Source organism: Diadema setosum, chromosome 14 (assembly GCF_964275005.1).
Source record: "Diadema setosum chromosome 14, eeDiaSeto1, whole genome shotgun sequence".
Classification (NCBI taxonomy): domain Eukaryota; kingdom Metazoa; phylum Echinodermata; class Echinoidea; order Diadematoida; family Diadematidae; genus Diadema; species Diadema setosum.
Genome location: NC_092698.1, coordinates 32,300,839 through 32,325,853, shown reverse-complemented (window position 1 = coordinate 32,325,853; position 25,015 = coordinate 32,300,839). Strand labels below are relative to the sequence as shown.

The 25,015-nt window shown below is 37.0% G+C and overlaps 1 protein-coding gene across 1 annotated transcript; it reads right to left on the bottom strand.

The window, feature by feature from the left end:
- Window positions 1-6,789: 6,789 nt before the first annotated feature.
- On the bottom strand, window positions 6,790-19,067 carry LOC140238032 (dnaJ homolog subfamily C member 10-like). The gene is made up of 8 exons (XM_072317958.1): window positions 18,886-19,067; window positions 17,445-17,639; window positions 14,670-14,808; window positions 12,464-12,526; window positions 11,601-11,699; window positions 10,126-10,251; window positions 9,316-9,352; window positions 6,790-7,029 (listed from the first exon to the last, which is right to left on the bottom strand). The coding sequence occupies exons 1-8, from the start codon at window positions 19,049-19,051 to the stop codon at window positions 6,895-6,897; spliced, it is 960 nt and encodes a 319-aa protein (XP_072174059.1). The 5' UTR covers window positions 19,052-19,067; the 3' UTR covers window positions 6,790-6,894.
- Between the last annotated feature and the right edge of the window lie 5,948 nt (window positions 19,068-25,015).

Below are 25,015 nucleotides of genomic sequence, written 5' to 3'. Positions count from 1 at the left end.
GGTTACGAAGAATCCGTTTGATATAAAAGTGTCTGATATTCATGATCCGAAACAACTACGGACAAACAAGCACATGCTTTTAAAGGAAAAACCAAATTTCGATTATTCTACGCACTTCTCCCGTTAGTTGCTACTTTGTCTGTGCAACGTATGCATGAGGTAAGGTAATTGCAGTATGCACAGAGGGATGGAAGATTCCCCAGTTATGAGAATGATATTATTTGCTCTTTCTTCCCGTAATTGTCTCCAAAGTAATCGTGGTTTATCATACAAAATTTTTATTGAATGCATAATTAGGGGAATTCATATCAACCTTTTTGATTTCTGCTCTGTCATTTTATATACTTCTAAGGCAGTAAGCTATTTTGAAAAAAAAAAGAAAAAAAAAGAAGAAGAAGTATATTCCAGAGCTCGTGACGTACGGCAACAAGCCGTATTGGAGTCATGTATCATATTGAAACGATCAATGTGATAAAGCATTATATAACATTATAGACATCGTGACAGAGTTCATGACACGCTGATAATGAAGCTCCCTTGAGCCTTTCTCAAGAGCGGAAATCCTCCGCGTTGCTAGGCTATAAAAGAGCTTCGTCGATACCTGTATCACCGGAGTTATTGACACAGCGGGCCAGACGAGCGCTGCTATAAATCATGGTAATTACTCTCTTGTAGAGATTTTCAAGTGGAAGAGACGCAATCACGGTAACATGATAGACGGGCATGTGACAAGACGTAGTTAAACATTTAACGGGAAATGAAAAGCAGTAAAAGGTCAACTTTATGGCGATGGCCTGGGCTGAAAAGGTAAGGGTGGGGATGCTGCTATACATCGTCTGAAGATGTCGATACAGTGGGAGATACTTAAAAGAACGCGGAAAAGGGCACGACATGTCCTCTACGAGGTTCCATCGTGAATGATAGGCCTACATGGATGTGTTTTTGTACATACATGCGTGTGTGTGTGTGCGTGTGTGTGTGTGTGTTTGTGTGTATGTGCAATAGAAAATTCATAATTTGGATAGCTGGTACTTAAATTGATAAAGTGCATTCTACCAACTTTTGATTTGAAATATTTTGAATTCAATCCACCTCAGTTCACTTTGTCATTTTTTTCCATCAAACAAAATTTGTAACAAAACACACAGCATACATTCCTCAATGTTTGATCATTGTAGTAATTGTTACTTTTTGATAATGTTGCAGGGCTCCCAACAGTGCACCACTGTTGCTACCTTGGTAAAGAATACTGAATGAATAAAGTGAATGAGTGAAGAAAGAAAGAAAGAAAGAATAAAGAAAAAACAAAGAGATAAATAAATAAATAAAAGTAAAGAAATAAATGAATAAATAATTGAATATACTGTATATATAATATATATATATATATATATATATATATATATATATATATATATATATATATATATATATATACATACATGTATGTCGGAATGAATTTCAATGGGAAGCGCATGTTAACTAATTCCGGCATAAAACAACGGTGGATGATAAGTGGATATTAAAGCGCAAAGGGTCTGTGTCGACAAATATAGAACATATAAAATTTTGCTGTATTTATCATCAAATGTCATTGTTGGAAACATGTAGCAAACATTAGCTGGAACGTATTTTATTGGGAAAAAAGAACTGTTGGAATTACTTTAAAAAGTATCACCATATATAATGTAATATTATTTTTTTTTTTCGAAAATCAGCATATTGCCAGTATCGTTGTCATGTGACCATATCTAACTTCTATAGCACAATGCACCACTTTGCTTCTAGATTATTTCGGTTACCTATTAACTTCATTACACTAAATCCGGAAACAGTGATAATTATCATGTAATGTATGGAGTAACTTCATATATAAAATCTAATTTTCTGTGTGGAACACCTCTCTTTTGGTACAATTTGATCATAGAAGTTGCAAACTCAATAATAAAGTATAAAGAAAAACTTCAGAAATATTTAATTTCACCTCACATACTTTTTGTGAACTGAAAGATTATTTCTCGTCTATAGAAATGTAGCATATTAGTTGCCTCATGTATTTGTGTGTTTGTTTTAATCCAGCATGAAGTGAATTATCACTCTAAAAGTATATGTACATAATGTGTGGCTTTGTAGGTACATGCACTTGCAAAATCCTTCGTGCATACTACTACCCTGGCAACAACAAAGCTATTTACATACAATTCTGTACAGTGTAGGGCTGGTATTGTGAACGCCGTTTTAGCTCTGCTATAACTTCTGTTCTAAGTCCGTTAGTTACAACCCCGCTATATTAAAACAGTTGTAAATCGGTGTTCTGAGAACTGTTTCTGAGAACTGTTTCTGAGAACGGTGTTTGTACGTCATGAAAATAGGAAAAACGTGACTGCGTAATCACGCGTTATACAATATCAAGCTCCAAGCTTATTTTATACAACGAACCTCAGCTGGAAAGAAGTCAATCATCAGTCCACAACCATGAGAATCATGTTATATAACACTATCAACCCTGACTATATAACCATCGTCACTAGCAAGGAGTGAAGAGGCACTAAAAACTGATTAATCCACTCGGGAGACACAGTGGAGATGAATTGAGGCAAGATCCGTCGGGGAAATGCCACCATCACATCCCCCGAAGACGTGCCAGGTTTTATGACAAAGGTCTCTGCTCCAGAGAAGGCCGACTAGACCACTCGACAGCCATCATCTCCCAATCCGTAGGCACTAACGAGACTACTGACATTAACTTAATGTTTCAGTCCTGCATTATTACCATCCCTCGGACGCCATCTGGAAAAACATTAACTCGTCATCTTGTGAAAGAACCCGAATAAAGTTAAAATTACACCATGATCAACTACACTTAGAATCAAGCGTATAATTGTGGAAAACTGATGTTGAGATGCGAGACATACAAAATTAAGAAAACGCCACAGAGTCTCGTTAAATAAAACACACCGAGTTGTACGCACTACATAGAAAAGAAGTCATAAGACCTGGCTACCACGGACGGAATTGGAGGTACAGCTGTATCTCCTCCTCTGTTATTATTGCTTGGTCTCTAGATATTTTGACGGCTGTATAGCCTTGTATGGAAAAAGAAAAAAATCCTCATATTTCTTTAGCTCTTAGTGCTGCTTACCTTTTGCATACATAGTACTAACGTACTTCGTCATTTGCCTTCTTTGAGCATTTCATTCAATCCCGAAGAAATTCGTCATCTTAACGTTTTATCGGTTTGATTTGTTTTATATTTTCATTTTTTTTAACAATGTGAAAATACAGCTATAGAGGGCGGTCTATGGAGATCGCGAGTGCTGTATACTGATCGAGCTGCGTCGGCAATGCTACATACACTGTACATGTTTTGATTAATATATATAAATACATGGTATTTGAACCCTGGTAAGTCACCTCACATGAATGTACAGAACTCTGGCGTTCGTCATTGCAGATGGTTATGGGTTATATCAGTTATTTCATCGTGTTTCTCGGACACTTTGATGAATGTTTTGATATCAATTGAAGTACATGTAAAACAAGAATGATGTGATCAACCAATAACTTTCAATATTATTACTCTTTAAGACATTTCGCGTACATAAAACACATAGATATGATATGATTCATAACAATGTTAAGTGGCATTCAATCAAATTACCCCATTCTGCCGGGCAAGCGAATGTTTTAAGAAATAAAGGACCAAACAGGTTAGTTTCTGAAGCAGACAGACTCACAAAGTTACATGTATGTCACTCTCTCCCTCCCTCTCTCTCTCTCTCTCTCCCTCTCTCCCTCTCTCTCTCTCTGTACATATATACTGTACCACATACAGGTTATGTATGTACATACAATATTTGAATAAGATATGGACATGGATAGTCGTCAGGCTGTATGGATTGATAATACAGTTGACTCCAGTTATAACGAAGTCCTCAGGACCGGCAGTTTTCTTTCGTTATATCAAAATTTTGTTGTAACCGTACAAATAAACAATGAAAATACAAAGAGTGGATAATGTTATGGCCTGAATTTTTACTTCCTCGTAACCGGAATTTCGTTATATAACCGTGTTCCTTATAAGGGGAGAGCACTGTAAATAGTAATCCGACAGATGTATGCATACGGACAGACTCCTTTACTTCTCATTCTCCCTTTCTTCTTCTACATCAAAGTGGGTGGTATGAAACAATACTGTCAAACACCTGGACACCAAACAAGTAGCCAATCAAAACACATTGAAACAAAGCATTGATGGTAATATACATGTATTATGATCTTTTATGATAATCATACTTTTTTTTACCACTGTGCTTGACACAACAGGTGCATATTCAGCCTTCTAGGACATACCTTCATCAGCATTAAACATGATTACATAATATATGTAGTTCATCCTGATCATGAAATAAATGGGAAAAAGAAGTAGGGACATGGTCATTCATGACAGTATTGCAGAGTTCTCTAGGTTTGCTGATTTGTTAGAGTGGACACTAGTACCACCAAATTGGCAATAGGCAACCAGCAGAAGAAAAGAATACAATATGATGTATTCTTGTAGGTCTGGCATATTACATACTGACTACACTACACCGTCATCAACCGAACAGTACACAGAATGTATCAACATATGTGTCATGTTTTATTGTGAACCATCTGGTCGCCTAGACCCATTACAGTCATACCTTTGTTTAAAGTCATGCATCATGAAAATGAATTCAAATTCTCGTACAGGAAGTATGACTGGGAAGACAGTGGAGTATCAATGATCACCCCACATTAGACTGCCTGTAATGGAGAACAACTAGAAGAGGAGAAGTCAATATTTCCAAACTTTAAAGGCCTGGCAGCATGGGGATTTGTGGGTGGTCCTATTCTGCCCACCTGGGTACATTCGGTCAGCGAATATAAGCATCGAAGTGCACGCTCATCAGTGACGGTTGACTTCAGTCAAGTTTCTTAGGCTGTGTCTGTACTTTCACAGAGAATTACATATAGGAATTCATGAAAACATGCAAGCTGGTTCAGCCTTTCCACTCTATGGTATCCTCACACTACCGGGACTTTGAGGTGTGACTGTTTGTTTGGGTTAAGTCTACGTGATGGATTTTCTTCATCAATCAATGGCAGTATCAATCATCGCACCCCTAGTTTCATTCTTAAAGGAATCATACAGTTTTGGTTAAGACCTAACTTCACGTTTCTTACATTTTTTTGAGAGATAACGAGAAAACTATAATGACATATGAAAGAACATGTAGGCCTAATTCCCAGAGGAATTCACCGTTTATGTGATGAACATTCGAAATGGCTGAGATATCCAAAACAAAGTGATCCTACTAAAAGTTGGGACCCACCTTTTATTACGATTGCTTTGTTTTTCTTTGTTTTTAGATGTCTCAGCCATTCCAAAACCGATTTTCATCAAATAAACTTTGAATTCCTCTCAGAATGGCATGCTCTGTACTATTTCATGTGTTTTTTTAGTATCTCGTACAAAATTAAAAGCCCAATCCTCATCTCCACCAATACTGTACTATCCCTTTAAGCCCTCTTTCCTACTGCATTTTCCACAACAGGTTTCACATCCTGCAGCATGTGACATATGAGCTGAATATCATGAATATTAATGTGATATACAAGTTATCATGAAATAGTATCAGCACATCAAAGTGACAACATATTAAGATATTTTGAATTACATGGAACTTTAGAATAGATAGGATTTCTCTTAGTCCAAATGGGCAATAAATAAGGCACTTATTATTCATAGTAGACCATACTCTTGTGCATAACTTAATATTCTGTCATCAATTACATACAGAAACATTTCAGTACTCATACATGTACAAACATTTCCTGACAATTACACACAAAAAAAAAAATCAACACACAAGAACTTTACAGAAATATATGAATTTAAAAGAATGATAAGATAAAACTAAATTCTATATTTTGTTTAATGAGAAGCATACATTAATTAGTAGATTTAGAGTAAGATGTTAATATTGTTGGAAGAATTTTGAAAAATACTACTTAGTTCACTCTTGAAAAACCCCACAAAAACTATCAATGACAGGTGATGAAAGCAAGTAAACTACAGGAGATATGAAATCATGAATAGATCTAAATTATGGCAAATTTACATTATGCTGTAACCTACCAAACTACATACTGCATACATGCATGCTCAGATTTCAAAATCAGGCATGGGTGTACCACCTTCCATTCTTGTTTCCTACATAGTCACACATGAATTGAAGATCACGCTGCATCATGATCATCCTTCCCATGGCATTTATCCATGTAGTAGTGTTATGTGTTTTCAGGAACTAAACACACGACTAGAAAGATGTTCAGCAATATACTACGAAACATCAAGTATATCAATTCTTACCACTGGCAGAATACAGCTAAGGTGTTACCCTTACAGGGAATATTGGTAAGCAGCTATACATTGCTATTATCTATCTTTAATACTAAAGTAAAAATTTGTTGACCTCTAAGCATGTGACAAAACCTGATTGAAGCAGACTCAAATCCTCCAACATTTGCTCCTGCCTTTAAAGCTTGTTCACATACATGTACAATGTACAAGCTTCTATTTCACAATGCTTTAGACACATGATGTAGTTAGGATTTATGATTGAACACAATTGTGTCTATAGTGTCTATCTTAGTACAAGATAAAAATCTTACTTACACACTTCCTGTGCATTTTCTACATCTTGTCTATGTACCTTCACATTCCTGTAACATGTCGAACAAATTCATGAAGAGAGAGCTAGTCATTGCATGCAGAGAAACGAATCTACATGGAATTAAAAAAAGGGGGAATGTGTCATGACATGGAAAACATTTGAAGTCTACATTGCAAGGCATTCCCCTTTCCCCTCACACACCCTTCTTTGTTCTCCCTGGTAGCCCAGAATTGGCTCGTCCACGGCACAGGAAGAAGACGAGGAGGAGAAGCATGGCAACTGGAACGGCGAGTAAAATCTTCGAACCGTGCTCCTCGGGCAAGACCTCCTACATCGACGAAAGAAGAATAAAAGACAGAGAGGTGAGATGTAGGTCCGATTGTCATACAGATTCTGTAGGATCTTAACCCTAAAAGGGCCGGGGGTGGGGGGGTTGAATCAAACCTCCCCCTGGCCACAGAACCGGTCAAAAAACCCGTCCTGGTTAGGGTTAAGTCCACTATACCAGATTATTTGTATGATAAATGTATTTGATTAGACTAATTGCAGTTTGTTTGTTTGTTTGTATTTTGTTGAGGTCAAAGTTACAGCAAGATATATTTACACTAAAGCTAATTTGCATAAGAGCAAGTGTCAATTTAATGAGCTTCTCATCTCGATTTGCCAAGCAAGACTTCATGTTTATAACGGACATGCAAATATCTTGAATGTAATGTGCCAATATATGATCCACTAAAAAAAAAAAAATACAATAACACTTAAATAAACACGGGAGAACAAGAAAAACAATACATGAATTGTAGCTCCAAAAGAGCATGAATGGGGCTGGATTTAACTTGTGGTTCCTGAATCATCTTCCCATGTGTGCGCACAATATGCATATGGATCAGTAGATTGATACTAAACATGTTTGGGAAATTAAAAGGCAAAACAAACCCATGTGGGGTTTTCATTTGTTGTTGATAGATAAACCTGTACATAGGAAGCAGAGGAGAGGAGTATGTGAAGAGGAAATTGATTAATGATAATTCAGCATGAAGATGTACTTCAAAATGTTTCACCACTTTGCTGATCTGTTGTGTTTTCTGCCAACGTACTACTCAGTATATAAAGATATACTTCCAAATGTTTTTAAAGGGGCATTCCGGACGATTTTCATAATTTCACATCATGTAGTACATAAATCAAAAGCTTCATGTATAGATTTGTAGAATTTATTGTGGTTCTTAAGCAGAGAAACAGTACTTTCAAAAACCTTAAACAAATTACACTGAACAAAGATGATGACATAGGAGCCTCACATATCTCAGAAATGTAGCAGTGTCATTCCATTACAATACCGCATGCTTGCAAGCTCACCTGCGTGTAATCTATGCATGCCTTCTTCTTTTGTGCTGCTTCCTTGAGCCACATCTCATGCATTCTTATGGTGAGGCTGCCATGTCATCATCCTTGTTCATTGCAATTTGTTATAAACTTCGAAAACATTCTTATTTTTCATCCCAATCATTATAAATCCTGAAACTCTGTACCCAGTATAACTAATTTATACATGTTTAAATGTAAAAATTTGAAAATCATCCGGAGGTCTCCTTTAACCACCTTTGCTGATCTGTTATATTCTCTGCCAATGTATATACTGAAAGATATACTGAACAGTATCCGTAAAGGACAAATTCACATTCATATACATGTGGACTGGGTGAATGCAGCAATATTAGTAGGACACATCAGTAAAAGTTTGAAAGAAATCAGAAAATCTGCTCAAAAGTTATCAAATTGTAAAGTTTTTCAGTACATGCTGTCATTGCTAAATGAGAAGACTACTACAGTTTAAGACCCCGCTTACAGTGAGTGAAAAGGCCGGGCTTGGCCGCGGCCGAGCCCAGCCTTCATTTCACTGTAAATGCGCAAAAGGCCAAATGCGGTACCAAAATCAGCCATGCATTTGGCCAAGCTCTGGAGGTAGTCTCGGCCGTGGCTCGGGCGTGGCTGAGCCAGACCTTTTCTCACTGTAAATGCAAACTGGGCCAAATGCGGTACCAAATTGCGACCAGTGCGCTCCCAATGATAGTCGTTTGTTTACAAGCAGAGCGCTACTACACTAAAATATTAAAAGGTTTGAATTAAAAGCCCGGGCCGAGCCTGGCACTGTAAACGGACAAAATTGCAGGGCCGAGTACCCCAATTGAGGCCCTGCACTGTACATGGGGTCTATGATGTGACATGCATAGAACAATATACAGAAATTATGAACAGATACTCACAAAATGTCTTTTTTTTTTTCCAATGTACACATTCCCTCAACTTGTTACTGATGTATGTTAAGGGTAATATTCCCCTTGCCTTCTGAAAGAGGCAAGACAAGTACTCTTTTATCATGCAAAAAAAAAAAAGTGAAACTATGCTGAACTTCCTTCATATTTTCTTTATATTGAAGAAGTCTTTTCATCGAGTGATGGCGGCACTGAAACTTCAAAAATTCATAACTTTTGAACGAAAGGATTATCTGATTTTCCTCAAACTTGCACTGATATGTTCTACTAGTATTGCTGTATTCACTCAATCCAAGTGTATATGAATATGAACTTGTCCTTGAACCATCTTTTCTTACCTTTAGCTGATCTGCTATATTCTCAGTCAGCGTATCACTGCAGGGGACAAGATATTGAAATGGTAACAAGGTGATAAGGCTTCAGCCGCTGTATGAATACTTCACCATTGAATGGGTTTGTTTACTATGTACTAAAATGTGAATCACTTGTTATTACTGTAAGCACGTTGTCCATGTATTATTGAAATTTGCAAAATGAAACATGAATTATAATGACAATTGTAAAATTACATTCAAGTGATTCAGAAGCTGATCGCACAAACAAATGACATTCAAGAGAAAATTTATTTTCATGATCAGTCATCAAATGATTTCATCCCATTCAGTTAATATTATAAATAAATAATATTCATAAAGTTATCTTCATGGGGATATCAATGTTCTCTCAACTTCTCCCAATCTCTGCATTTTCAGTGCAAAATACACTGAAGCTAGAAAGAATATAATACACTAATGGTATTATACTAAAATAAAAAACAGAAATAGAATACAGGTGTAGCTCTAAATGCATTACCTTAAAGGAATCACAGATGAAATGAGGTACACCCCATTTAATCTTTTCTGCACCCCTGCCTCAAATTGTCATTAACATTTTGTCATTGACATTACATAAGCAAGTCAGTGATGCCAATGGGAGAGTAAAATCGACTAAAGATAATTTGACTCTCATGTAAGACTTACACTTCACAGATGACATCCCAACAATTACTTGTATGATAATGGCAAATCTATGACAGTTGACAAATCTGCACATATAAAGGGCACTCAAAATTATAATGAACATGTAATTTGAGTTGTTCCACAACTTACAATGGTGTGGGTTCCTTCTCCACATCAACTGCATGTGCATTTTTGTATCCATTGTAGGCAAACGTCACGATGGCAGCATCATCCCGCAAATGTAAGTTGTATTCATAGCGTTTTCCATGCTGGAACCTGACAGGCAGAAAAAAAAGAGCCGAAATTACACATTTATTTCCCAGTTCTTCATTAAGTTTTGTCTTGATCTCGGCTGTCTCTTATTATGGCAATAAGAAAGCTAGATCATAGCAAGATTATTATCTTTAATGCACACAATGGAATAGTATTCATGAAGTCATCAAGGAAGAGAATAATCAAAACAACAACAACAACAAAAGACAATCAGAATAAGGATTTGACAAAGTTTAATATTTCCAAAAGTCTGATGAATATGCGATGGATTTGGTCCGTAATACCATGGATCCTACCAGTAGGGCTCCAAGGTAATACAATCATCGTTCCAACCATATACTCTAAGGGTCAATGTTCTGACCATTCTATCATCATGTAGTCTAAATAATTTCATGGAACAAACTAGCTAAATATTCTATGATAACATTGCTCTCCCAAAAGCCCCCCTTTTCCCTGAAATTTGTCCACCATGTGCATGGAGTGTTTTGTCATAAAATGTTGACTATCACCTCATATACTTGAGATTGGTAAGTGAGAAAAAAAGGCAAATCTATTTCACATAGAGAACATTTGATTCAAATTCCTAAAAGCATGTCAGCATCCATACCAAGCACTTTTAAAAATGGCTCATTGTATGTGATATTCCTTCTTGTTGGCATGGGAGTCTTAAAGGAATGTTGTGATTTGTTCTGTTCACAGTTAATTTCAACAAGGATGGTGATATCTTTGGCAAAGTTTGATGAGATATAAATATGACACATTTAATTACACATTATACATCTGCATTACCATAATAGTTAAAAATGTCAAGGATCACAGAACGGACACATACAAGACTCCTTCAAAAGTGGTCTAAAAATCCACTTGTTTCATGTCTATTTTTTTATCATCCATGTTCTTGTTGTTTGGTATTTTCTATACTTCTTATAAACTTCTCTTTCTTTAATCTATTTGTGCACTCCAGAGACTGCATTTGGCAAATATCATTATTATTACCATTATTATTATTATTATTATTATTATTATTATTATTATTATCATCATTATTATTATTATTATCATTATTATTACTATTATTATCATTATCATTATTATTATTATTATCATTATTACTATTATTATCATTATTATTATTATCATTATTATTATTATTATTATTATTATTATTATTATTATTATTATTATTATTATTATTATTATTATTATTATCATTATTATTATTATTATTATTATCCATCTTTTAATCAGAGACATGGAAATATAAAAACATTCGAATGATGCCACCTGGCACAATTCCTCTGGCCAGCATGTGAGTAAGATGCACATAATGCTGGTGCAGGGAGAGTACTTACAGATGAACGGAAGGTGTGCTTTCAGGGAGCTTGAAGCGTTTGACCAGCCGAGGGCTAATTGCGGTATCCACAAGGGCAACGTTGATGACGGAATGCAGTCTTTCAAGGGATGCCAACACAAAAATGGAAGAAAATGTGGAAGAGAGTTTTTATCACATGCATCTATCTTCAGAAAAAATTCTTTTCTTGTGTGTGTGTGTGTTTGTGCATTTGTGGACCTGTGACTAATATGAGACACATGCGTGAGACTCAAGAGAAATATGCACTTCACGAAGATAAAGATAACACGTCAAACTATCTGTTTATATCAAGCAAAAGTCAGGTTTTGAAGCCTCATGGAGAAGCCTCCGAGCAGGCTTTCAGCTCAGTGTAAACTGACAGCATATTAAGCAATGGCAATCAGATCTGATCAGATTCTGAAACCACCTACAGAGGGTCGTCTCAGTATTAACCACTGTGAGTTGTCTGGAATCCTAGTCCTTTTAAGAGATATATACAGTACTACACCATTAACCATGTTCCAATTTCAATGAGTATGAACCATATATTTCACATTACTGGTTTGTTGATAACAATGATAATTTGTAAACTTGAGCTATTAAGGCTAGCCTCCTCAATGTCACTGCAGCTGTCTAAAGGCACCCTGAAATCACCTATACCCCAACAATGCCAAGTGCCCATTTAGATTTTAGACACACATTTTGGCCATGTGGGATGTAGTAGGTGAGACATCTTGTCTGGGATTTGAACCCTGAATCTCCTCTGTTTAACTCCAGAACCTTGTCCACAAACCACACTGCTCTCTAACAGTGACCTAAAATGATTCCACCCATCTATATAGTGTCTACCAAGAACCAACCTACCTGTATGCTATATGCTCCCACATTGGGAGGAGAGTAGAACAATCCTGGTGTGAAACATCACAGCTGAAATAGAGAGTAGGGGGAAAAATTGACAAATGATAATAATTACAGTAATTTTATGATAATAACAACATATTCATGTAGCACAAACATCTATCACTTACAAAGGTACTTGACTGTCAAGACTACAGAAACATAATACAAATGACATCTTATGTATTGTAACTGTTGAATGAACATGAAAAATAAAAATAATGCTTAATATATTGCAAGAAGGAGGGAAAACCAAACCAAATATCACTAAGAAATGGTAAAGTTACAAATCTATTTTGATGCAGTTATGGAAACAAGCACAATGACAATAAATGTTTGGGTGTTGTTGTTTTGTTTATTTACTTGTTTGTTTGCTTTGGAAAATAGCACCCAATCAATAACAATTAAAAAAAAATATAATATGTTAAACAGTATTATAAAATGGGTTCAAGAATGTAGCCAATAGGAAGCGCTGAAATGAGTCACGTGTGCTTTGGTTATTCTAGTCCCATCACACTGCATGTTAAATCCACCGTGGTTAAATTCTATTGCCGATCGTCTGTGCGCGCGGCGGCTCCTTTGAATTGCATGCATACATATAGTACGCGCTGTCAATCCTGTAAACAACTTCTAGTTCGGGCTGCCGGCCGGCCGGCCTTTCTTCCCTTGTGCATAACATGTGTGGCGTACGTATACTCTTATATACGTACACTTTGTACAGTACAGTAGACCCAGCGTTGTGGGACCGGACGCGTACATGGAGTCACTTTGAAGGGCAAATCCAACGATTTAGCAGGTTAATTCTCACGCCGTTTTCAGAGTATGTTGTCTAGTAGGCCTATATGAGGAGTCTATATCAAGTCTTTAAGGTAAAGGGTGCATATTCTATGTAAAATAAGTAAGTTTTCATGCGGGAACTTAAGTGTCCGGAAACCCAACCCCCCATCATACTTATACTGTATGTGCGGGATTTCCGAGTGCGACGTGCGTAAATGTTTGGGACGAACATCTTCAGACGTCTTGACCCACAAAGGTATGTGAAAAACGCTGGAAAATGCTGTTAGTTTTCGAATTTTCCACCCCTTTTATAAAACAAATGATGCACAGGATTATTTCGTGGCGTTAGTGGAGGCGTAGCTCACTCTCGGGTATTTACAATGTAGTGCAGCATGCACTCGGCTTCGCCTCGTGCATGTTTCACAATTGTAAATACCCTCGAGTGCACTATACGCCTCCACTAACGCACTCTATCCTGTGCATCATTTGTATAATATTCTTACTCTAATGGTAATCAAATAAGGTTTTAGTCACATTCATAGCTATAGTGGGACAAAAACTCACCCATAAAGATCTTTGATTTTGAAAGTAATGGCACAACCCAGTCAGACACCATTGAATCTTTGTGAATTCTAACTTTCTGCAGTTAAATTTCTGGTAGTTAAATTTCTGCAGTTCCCATGGAAAAATGACATTGTATTCTTCTTCATCATTGAGGAATGGTTTGATTTATTGACAAACCAGTTAATATTACAGTGTGTCATCATTCTTAGTCAGAATGACCTTTGATAATGAACTTCCAAGTTGCCTGCTCATAGATGTCCATTAAACCAGTATTACTGGAGCCAATTCAGAAAACCAAAATTTGGTGAATAGCTGGATGATTTTCTTAAACACACGACCATCAAATGAATTTAAAAAGAAGTTATAAACTAAATTTCACACAACTTCAACTTTTAAGGAAAATGGCACATTACACTTTAGTTGGCATAATATATCATGGCAAATATTCTTTTCCATGCAATGAAAAAGAGCTAGGTCAAACTCTGTTTCAATGTCAAGATATATTGATTTTCAGTGAAGTTTCTTCTGTACTTTTGTTAATGACTCTACTACTGTGACATCACAAATTTCTACAGAGTCCAAATCAAAGGGGCAGTACATGGATTTAACCATAACTTGAGAAATTCACATCATGTAAAAAACGATTGTCTGATTTTTCTCAATTTAAAGTCAATGTTTCACTAATATTTGTGCATTCACTGAATTCATAAATATAGATGTTTAGGAAAGAATATTTATAATTTTTAAAAAACGATCTATTCCATTCAGTATCTTTAACCCCCTCTCCCACCTCACCACCTTGCCAAATGAAAGTTGTGCAGCAGCAACTCACAACAACACCAGCCAAGGACCCGTGGTAGCCCCAGTGGCAGCCTGAGTAAGGTGCTCAAACGTCTCATCGGTAAGTGTCAGGTGGATCTTCTTTCCTGTCACTTCCACCCAGTTTATGATGGCCTGAGCATTCATGTCACCTTTCAAAGAGATGGATTTAGGAAGGATATATAATACTGTATGTCAGATATGATCGATCATATATATGGCTTCCTCCTTATCTTACCTCATGTTATATCTTATCGATCTTATCTTTCCATTTTAAGTACAAAATAGTTTTTACTTTTTTGATAAATGGAACATTTCATCATCTCGGTACTAATTTCAATGTAGCAATCACAGTATGAGGCCAAATTAGAAGTTCTTGATACCAGTTGGAGCAATCTAGGAAAGGAAGTACACATTACACTTGGAACAAACAAAACAAAACCAAAACAACAAATGTACATCAGACACAAGAAATGCAACAACTGATTTCTCTGTTCCAAATTTACATTTCCTTATCATGTACTGTACGAGCTGAAATTTTCGCGTACAGATATTTTCGCGAATTGCTACTTGGAGGACATTTTCGCATGTTGTTAATTTCGCGGTTGCGAGGGTCTAACTGAACTTACTTATTTGTGCATTGTTATTTTCGCGGTTCAAAGGCGATTCGCGAAATTCACGAAAATAAAACCACCGCGAAAATTTCAGCTTGTACAGTATTCAGTTCACATTCATATGATTCATTCATTCAATATCACTCATTCTTTGGTATCACCTCATAACTGAGACACGTAGAGTTTAGGTTAGACAATCCCAGAAAAGACCAATGAGAGAGAGACATGTGGACCAAACAAATGACACTGTGGTACTCTGCCAACTCTCTCCCCCTCTCTCTCTCTGTCTCTCCCCTTCTCTCCCCTTCTATCTCTTTCCCTCTCTATCTCTCTTTGCTAAGTCCCAACCCCATCCCACCCCACCCTGTGACCTTCAGACTACCATGTGTGAGAGAATCCAACAAAGCCCAGTGCTATCCCCTGATGTGCTTGCTTCGAACAGATGTTTAGGGTAATTGTCACTGAACACAACAGCTGCACACATAGAAAACTGGTTCAGTTATAAAATGCACTATCATTTTTTTTTCTCACTTGTGTAACCCCACTGTTGATTTCAATTTAGCCTTCTCAGCTGATGATCTACTGAAATTTAAATGTTATGTTTGATTGCAGATTTTCCATGATACAATCATACATTAATTTTTTAAAAATGTATTTAAATAGTCTGCCTAATCTACACTGCTTTCTTCCCCCCCCCCCCATCTTTCTTTCATTCTACCTTCCTCTTTATTTTTTTCTTTATCTCAGCTTATTTGCACTTTGAAAATTAGCTGGATGTTTCATACTTTCAACAAATTTGAATACATATCTTTTCTATAGCTTCTCTAAATTTCTTGCTTGTTTTTGCTCTTCCAGCAGGGCTTATGTTATTTAGACTTTGATATGACATTTTATTATGCTTCAAGAGGAACAGACAGTGGCAAACACATACTACTCTGTTTCTACTGAAACCTGCACAGTCTCAAATTATTACAGAAAGGATTGGCTTTGATGTTTGCTCACCACTTTCTCATATTGCACTTGTTTGCCCTGTGACTGCCTTCTTGATCTAAGGTCAATATTTGACATTCTGTATGATAAACTACTCAGTATTCAAAGGGCAAGCAGTGTATATAGTGCATGGTGGGAAATTACACAAACTGTGCACCACACAGGTTTGGAAAACAATCAATTAGGAACTACTCCCCAAGTGAAACACTTTGTAAAGTCTAGAGAATGACACTAATTTTCTGCAGTCCCCTCCCCACTCCCACTAGCAATCTGATCAGCACACAAATATTTACATGCTATCAAAATCATAGAATCACATTTTAAAAGTTGCTATTCGTTTCACAAAAGATAGGCATTGTTTCAGTCTACCGTAAACCTTTGCCAGACTTTCTTTTCTTTGATGTTGACCCATGATATTATTCTACAAACCACAGAGATGCTGTTTGTACCAGTATTTATAATTTTTACCATTTGCTGTTTCATTTTCATTTAAGGTACATTCAAATCATTATATTCTTTTATTTGATATCTCTGTTGGTCATGTAATCATATCACAGTTTCTGTTGAAGAATCATTAAAATCCTCTTTGATCACCAATCTATAACCAGGTGCAGGTTATTCTTACATTGGCAACATATTCTAAAATATCACATTTCCTGTGTCTCTCTTAAATGGGCATTCTTTCAGTAAATTTCTTTCATGCTTTGTGCACATTTGATAATTTTGACAATTTACATTCAATCTTTCTCAAATACAGGTGAAAGATTTGCGGTAAAGTCAATTTTTAGCAAATCAAATGCTGACGAAATGATAATTTCTACAGCGAATATCCCCAAAATTTGATGAGTTTGGGTAACAGCCATTTCACATTCAAAAGCGCTCACAAAAGCTGCAAAATACAACAGAAACATCATGTCTGCATCATCCTGTAATGATATTGGCATTTGGCATTGCTCATGTACAATGCAAGAAAGCATTTTGCAGAGCAATGGGATATGAATATATGTGGTTTTCAGAAGAGCAATTACTTGATAAAAGGGTACTCTCTTTCAATCTTCTGGTTGCTAGGCTCTCAACAGAGCAGTGCAAAAACAAAATGGTGTACACTGTCTCACTGAAAGAGAAATAAATTCTCAATGATTCCAAAGAGCCTGGTAGAACTGTCACTAAATTTTGATACTCACCAATATAGAGTATAGGTGTGTGATCGCGGACATAGTAGACAGATGGTAGTCGTCTCAGACCCTGTTTCCTGATCGTCAGCAGGTCCCCCTCAATGTAAGTTTCGATATCCATGTCCGCCTTCTCCGTGGCAAAGTATTTTGCCACTTCTTCATACTCTGGTGCAAACTCACTGCATTTGACACATCCTGGGCTGACTGCACAGAAACAAACAAACAAATGAACATAGATGAGCAAAATCAAAATCACGTTGTGCGATCATAATTGCTATCTGACGCTGTTAGATTTTCCTATGAATCTAACTTTCTCTTTCAGTTAATTGAATCACAAGCCATATTGGTTTTAGTTGTTGATGTTGTTAAAGTCAAATATCTAAGATTAAAAATGAAGGATATATCAGAAGCTATGACACATTGCATTATCTAGAACTTTTGTTAATGCTCTAACATCATGCAAGACAAATTTCCTTTAGTACATGTTCGTCAGTGTTACCTTAGAAGAAATCAAATTATACAAGATTTTACACAAAGACCTTTGAATCAATGACTGACCTAACTTTACTGTCATGTCAAATGAAATGAGACCTTCAGTACTGTGCATTCCTTCTGTACTAACTCATGAACTTACATGTTTCCCCCCTTCTTTTAATGTTGTCTATTCTTTTGTTGAGTTACCAAGCTTCTTGAGGACTAAACATGTGAATTAAATCCCCCATCTGCCTCATTCCCCCCCCCCCCAAAAAAAAAAAAAAAAAAAAAAATACCGGTACACACACAACCAAGCAAACAAACAAAAATTGAGAAAAAGAAGCCGAACTATATATATAGTTTCTAGGCTGAAAGAAACTGATTATCAGTTATACAATCATTGGTTGACCCTGGTCCCTGGTATTATTAACAACTAGCATCTGGTAAATTTTAGGGATTCTTGAATTGGACATCAGTCATCACTGAACTCGACTCTCGAGCCATGTTAATGATTTATTCCACACCACTCATTCAATACTTAAGTTAAATTTAGCAAACAAGTCTTTATAAAACTAATTAAATCACAATTTGTACTGTCCTAAACTTACATTAACAATATATCTCCATGCCAGACTACCAACGTACATTAGTCTATATGAGCATTAAAAAACCCCAAAACAAAACATGTTAATTACTCTGTATGTGGGATTTCAGTATATACTGTCGGACAGCGGAATCGTCTTACACATCATATACCCTTCATAAAATTTTATGGGGTATTGTACAACATGTCTGCGTCTACAATACATGCCCTGCATGCAAAGCAGCCCGCGTGAAACATTGTTTTTGTAGTAGAGTCGTCTACTTAGGATAGTAGCCAGCGGTGTTGGGCGCTTGCTTGCCACGAACAGTCCCTAGCGTACTAAATGGCGTCTGCTACTTTTCGTAGCTGCTCTGGCGGCAGTAAACTACTCACCAAAATTCACGAGGAAGCGCTGATCTGACTCAATGAGCCTTGAATACTCATCCTTTGTCAGGTATTTTGGGGCGTGGTTCTCTTCTTCATCCTCTTGCATGTGAGCAACATGGGTGAAAATTGTAAAGAGAAAACATAAAACTATACAACAACGGGCTGCTGACATTTTGCATTCTTCCGTTCTCCCGACTAGACGCAAAATGGTGTTACACGTGTACGTGTACGCTTATTGTGTGTGTGTATGGGCCAATGGGATACGTGCCGAATTGTGCGCTCGTCACAGCGTACGTGCGGTAAGTTTTTGTACAAAACTTGGATTTACGCTGAACCTTGTGTTTGTTGACCTCTGGAAAATACGCGGTGAATTCTGTACACTAGTTTCACAAAATGGTGATGTATGCAGGGCCAGAGGAGCGTTGGGGGGGGGGGGCACTTCCGGGTTTCATGAGCTAATAAGCAAAAAAAAAAAAAGAAGAAAAAAAAAAAGATAAATAAATAAAATAAATAAAAAAAAAAGCGCAACACTTTGAAGGTCTCCATCTACAGTATTTCTTTCTAGTGCCACTTACGCACTTCCGGGGTAAAAAAAATAAAAGTGGAGGGCCCAAAGTGGTGACACCTTATGTATTCCTTTGTATGGTGCAAACAAAGTGAGGGGCCCGAGCTCTGCCCCCATCCCCACCCCCCTTGTAAAGGCGCCTCCTCTTTACGGAATTCCCGGATCCGCCCGTGTGTCATAAAATATGCCTACGTTAGACGACTTACTCGTAAAATAGTTATTACATGCATACAAGTTACACTTCACTAGTTAGACCTGCCTACATAGTGGTCTCTCCATCATGAACCAAATTACAGATCAGATTAGAATACAGCATAACAGCTTCGCATGTACGTTCACTTTCACTTGCCCCTAACCTCTTGGATTTTTTTTTTTTTTTTTGCAGTAATACAGTGTATACAGAAGTACAAATTTTGAGCATTATTGCATTTCATGATTGTAAATCATTCCAGATGCCTTTGCACCTAGTAAATGTGAATAGCTATCACAAAGGAATAAAACTTTGACTATGATACTGATACAATATAATATGTACGTTGTTTTATAGTACAAAAGGGTACACACTAAAAGAAAAACAGCTAGGTTCAACTTTCACCTTTACATGTAACGCAATAACTGTAACAACCTTACAGGTGCAATTTTGCACCTTTCAAACCAAAGTGAGCACCTTCAGACCAATGATCATCGTTAAAGGTGCCAACTTGCACCTGTAAAGATGAACTCACTGGTCTGAAAGGTGTAAAGTTGCACCCAAAATGGTGCTAACATACTTAAAGGTGCAAAGCTGAACCTGTCTTTTTTTCTGAGCGTGTCCATGAATTCCAACTAGGCCTATATTGAAACCCAAGTGTTAAAAAAAATCCTGCAAATCATCTCATTTCATTGTGAGTATGTACAAGAGTCGTCGAATTTATTAAGAATGATAGAGATGATAATGATATTAGTTGAATGTAATAGTAGGCCGTAATTATGAAGATAGCATGATTGTGATAATCCATTTTCACTATATTTATTGTATTTGTACATCACATCATTGTTGAGGTCGCTGTGATAATTTATTGCAATTTCTATTTTATGCTAAAATGTAGCTGCCAATTTAATGTTATTCTGGAAAACAGTGAAGGCGTTGTTTCAGTATAGTCAGTGGCGTATCTAGGGAAAACGGCGCCCGGGGCAAGCACGAAAATTGCTCCCCTAATTTCTGAAAAAGTGTTCAACCCCAACCCCATCCCGGTAGGGACTTTAAACAAAGTCCACATGATGCTCTTTCAAGCACTTAAAAGGGATCTTTTTGAGGGTGATTTAAATGTAATGAATTTTGATAGATTTTGGCGAGCGAGCGTAGCGAGCGAGCCGAAAATTTTTGTATTTCAGCTTACAAAACATGGAATTCTTGTCATTTTTTGCTTACCAAATCTTACAATTCTAATCAAGATATAGTGACAGCCTTATAAATATCGATTTATACCAAAAAACTGAGGACTTTAAAAAAATACTCTAAATTAGTGCGCGCGAGTGAGCTGAAATTTGTAAATGTCCTCGTCATCATCACGTATTGTTCTTATCTTTTTTTATATAAATTTTGGCGAGCGAGCGCAGCGAGCGAGCCGAAAATTTTTGTATTTCAGCTTACAAAACATGGAATTCTTGTCATTTTTTGCTTAGTAAATCTCACAATTATAGTGACGACCTTATAGATAACGATTTATACCAACAAACTGAGGACTTGACAAAATACTCTAAATTAGTACGAGCGAGTGAGCCGAAATTTGTATATTATTTCTGCGTCATCATTACGTTTTTTTAAATCTTTTTTAATTTTTTTTGCGCCCCCCCCCCCCCCTCCCCCGTATGTTCGAAACCGTTGGCGTCCTCTTTTGATCCAATCGGCGATCGCTTCAGAACGAATGAAATTGCAGTCGCTGCTCCGTGTAACATTTTTCCTGCTAAATATAAAATGACATGAGTGAACACAATAGACATTATCATTTTGTCCGCGTCATCGTCACGTTTCGTTCTTATCTTCTTCTCTTTTTTAATACAAATTTTGGCGAGCGAGCCGAAAATGTTTGTATTTCAGCTTACAAATCATGAAACTCTTGTCATTTTTTGCTTATTAAATCTTACAATTCTAATCAAGATATAGTGACGGCCTTATAGATAACGATTTATACCAACAAACTGCGGACTTGAAAAAATACTCTAAATTAGTACGAGCGAGTGAGCCGAAATTTGTATATTTCCGCGTCATCATTACGTTTTGTTCTTATCTTGTTTGATTTGTTGTTGTTTTTTGCGCCCCCCCCCCTCCCCGTATGTTCGAAACCGTTGACGCCCTCTTTTGATCCAATTGGCGATCGCTTCAGAACGGATGAAATTGCAGCCGCTGCTCCGTGAAACATTTTGCCTGCTAAATATAAAATGACATGTGTGAACACAATAGACACTGTCATTTTGTCATCATCACGTTTTGTTCTTACCTTCTTTTTTATATAAATTTTGGCAAGCGAGCGCAGCGAGCGAGCCGAAAATTTTTGTATTTCATCGCAGCTCACAGAACATGGAATTTTTGTGTGAACACAATAAACATTGTCATTTTGTCCGCGTCATCATCATGTTTTGTTTTTTTCTTCTTCTTTTCTTTTTTTTTCTTCTTCTTCTTCTTTTTTTCTTCTTCTTCTTCGTTTTTTTTTTTTTCGTTTTTTGCGCCCCCAAGGAGTGGCGCCCGGGGCACGTGCCCCCCTTGCCCCCCCCCCTCCCTAGATACGCCACTGAGTATAGTATAAGAAGTTTAAAAAAATCTCACAATGTGAAGAGAGTTATTCTCAGCTAGGTAAAAAAAAAGCATGTATATTTGGTTATCTTTACGAAGTACATGACATGTTGATTTCACTGATTATCATGAAACAGACTTATTATTGGCTTTTACAATCATGTTCTAAATTTTAGACATGGGCTAATGGGGGGGGGGGTTCTGATAGGTCACTTCCTTTTCCCCTCTCCCATCGCACCGTCTCGAGTTGTCCTATTCTAAGTGCATTATTTTTTTTAACTTATGAAGTCACATACCGCGTGATGGCGCCGTGCAAAATTTTGCTCGCTTCATATCTTTTAACCAGCAGTCCTTGTACATTAAATCTGGCGGCCATAAGAGTGAAGTTGAGGTGTAGCACCTACTGGCAAGATTCTTGATAAGACCCGAGTGTATTTGCATTTTTGATATAGCCACTAAAGTGTGCTGATATTGAGACATCTCTGTAATAAGCGTGATGATATCACCGAAATTATGTGTACACTACCCTTTTAGGCCAATACCTCTCGAGTTATCCTAAACATAGATATAAAAATAATTACATTAGTTCATTCATAATAGCCAATAATAAATATGAATAATAAATGATCACTCAAACTAGCCCTAAAATCATTGTCTTTGTTAAAAGGAGTCATCTGGCTCAGTACAATCTCTCCAAAAATAATGAAGAAGCTATACCCCTTTCTCGAAACTAAACATAATGAATATTAGCCTTTCTTAAAAGAGTAGGTCCTTTTTTGTCTTCTGTTTTACAAGAAAAATAGGCTCACAGTGTATATCTTATTAGCAGACAGTCATACATGTACTCTCTTAACAATTCAAATGAACAAGATTTACGCGCGATTATAAAAGCAGGTCACTTCAACCATCGAGTTCACATAGCAGCAGCGGGTTGCACCCCGATACCCCAGAGAGGTGTCTTTTTCCACCTCCCCGTTGCCCCCTTTGGATAGGCACTTTATGCTCTTTGCTAAAATTATAGCCTGCTTTGAAGTCGACCTATACAGACAATGTATGAATATAATGAGATTCCACTGGACGAAATAACATAAAGCATAAATGTATGAATATTTCAAAAAAATATCGTTTGACATCAGTCAAAACAAGATTATTATAATCACAGTCAAAACAAGATTTTATAATCACCATGCATGCTAGTAATGATGAACGTTCATATTCCAGCGTTTCTTTTTCATTCCTGTCTATTAAGTCTCTCACTATTTGTAAAAATTATCCATGAATGGACACAAGTGTTAAGAATAAAGTGTTTTTTCATTGTTTGTTTTGTTTTGTTTGGTCTTGTTTTGGGGGTGTTTGTGTGTGTTTCATATCTAGCTAAAGCTACAATCCCTTAGTCTTGGAATTTGCAAACGGTTTTTCCGCTCCAACTCTTTTTAGTGGTCCCTTCTATAGAATAGAACTTTCTACGTCTTTACCACTCAAATATGTCACTAGTTTTCTGAATACCAAAATATCAATATAGTTTCCTAAGTTGGAATGAATTGTTGTTAAAGTGTATTTTGTACAGGTATTCATCCTTAGTGAACAACGATGTTATGGTATAAAGGTGTCTCAAAGAATATTACGGACCTATTACATTAAAGGAGAGGTTCACATTCATACACCATGTAGATTGAGATAATGTAGCAATTATTATAAGTGGAACACATCAGTAAAAGTTTGAGGAAAATTGGACAATCCGTTCGAAAGTTATGAATTTTTGAAGTTTCTGTGTAGTCACTGCTGCATGAGAAGACTACTGCACTTGATGATGTCACATGCGTAGAATGATACATGTATAGGGAAAATAAATATAAAGAGAATTCCACAAAATCTCATTTTTTGAAGAAAAAAAAGGTACGCATTCTCTCGACTTTACGGGTAATATCCCTGCTTTCTGAAAGACGCAAGCCATGGGGGTCACCCCACAAGATCGACACCCACGAGTTATACAGCCCACGAGTTCGACATTGATGTCCGTAAGTCATACAGCTCACGAATCATAATATACAGCCCATGAGTTCGGTACTAGGCAAATAAAGCCCATGAGCCCACGAGTTCGACAGATACAACACTGGGCTTGATGTGTCGGTCTCGTGGGCCTTGTTAGTTTAGTGTCGAACTCATGCCTCATGGGCCATGACTCGTGAGCTGTATGACTCGTGGGTGTTGGTCTCGTGAAGTGCACCCAAGTCATGTGCTTTTTTATCATGCGAGAAAAGTGAAAATATGTTGATTATTCGTTATATTCTCTTTATATCGTTCTATACATTTGACATCACAGGGTGTAGTATAGTCTTCACATCTATAGCGATCACGGAAATGAAACTTCAAAAATTCAAACTTTCACGTATATGTATTCTACTAATACTGCTGCATTCTCTCAATCCACATGTTTTATGAAGGTGGACTTGTATTGTATAGCTTGTTAAACTGTAGTTGGTTCCAAATTTCATAGGTGCATGTGAAAAGCAAATATACGTATTTTGTGAACGTGCACTACTTCGTAGGATTCGAACCCGCACCCGAACCCTAAAGCCCGAGCCATTCGATTGCAAGGCAGATACATGTATACGCAGTCAGCAACCTCGCCGCCCAAGAGGACTATGTTCGGACCTTGCAGCTGGGAGGGGGTTCGCCACCCCCACCCCTATGGGTCTCGTCCGTATACCATGCAGTTGATTTATCTTTTTAATGTTTTTTTAACAGATTACATTGTTCAGGAAAGGGCAAATGGTGTGATGATATCAGTGTTGTAC

Coding starts and splice junctions, on each gene's coding strand:
- LOC140238032 (XM_072317958.1), bottom strand. CDS start 19,051: ATGTCAGCAGCCCGTTGTTGTATAGTTTTATGTTTTCTCTTTACAATT. Junction 10,252..11,600: donor AGCACACCTTCCGTTCATCT/GTAAGTACTCTC, acceptor TCTGCCTGTCAG/GTTCCAGCATGGAAAACGCT. Junction 9,353..10,125: donor GAGAAGGAACCCACACCATT/GTAAGTTGTGGA, acceptor TGTCCCCTGCAG/TGATACGCTGACTGAGAATA.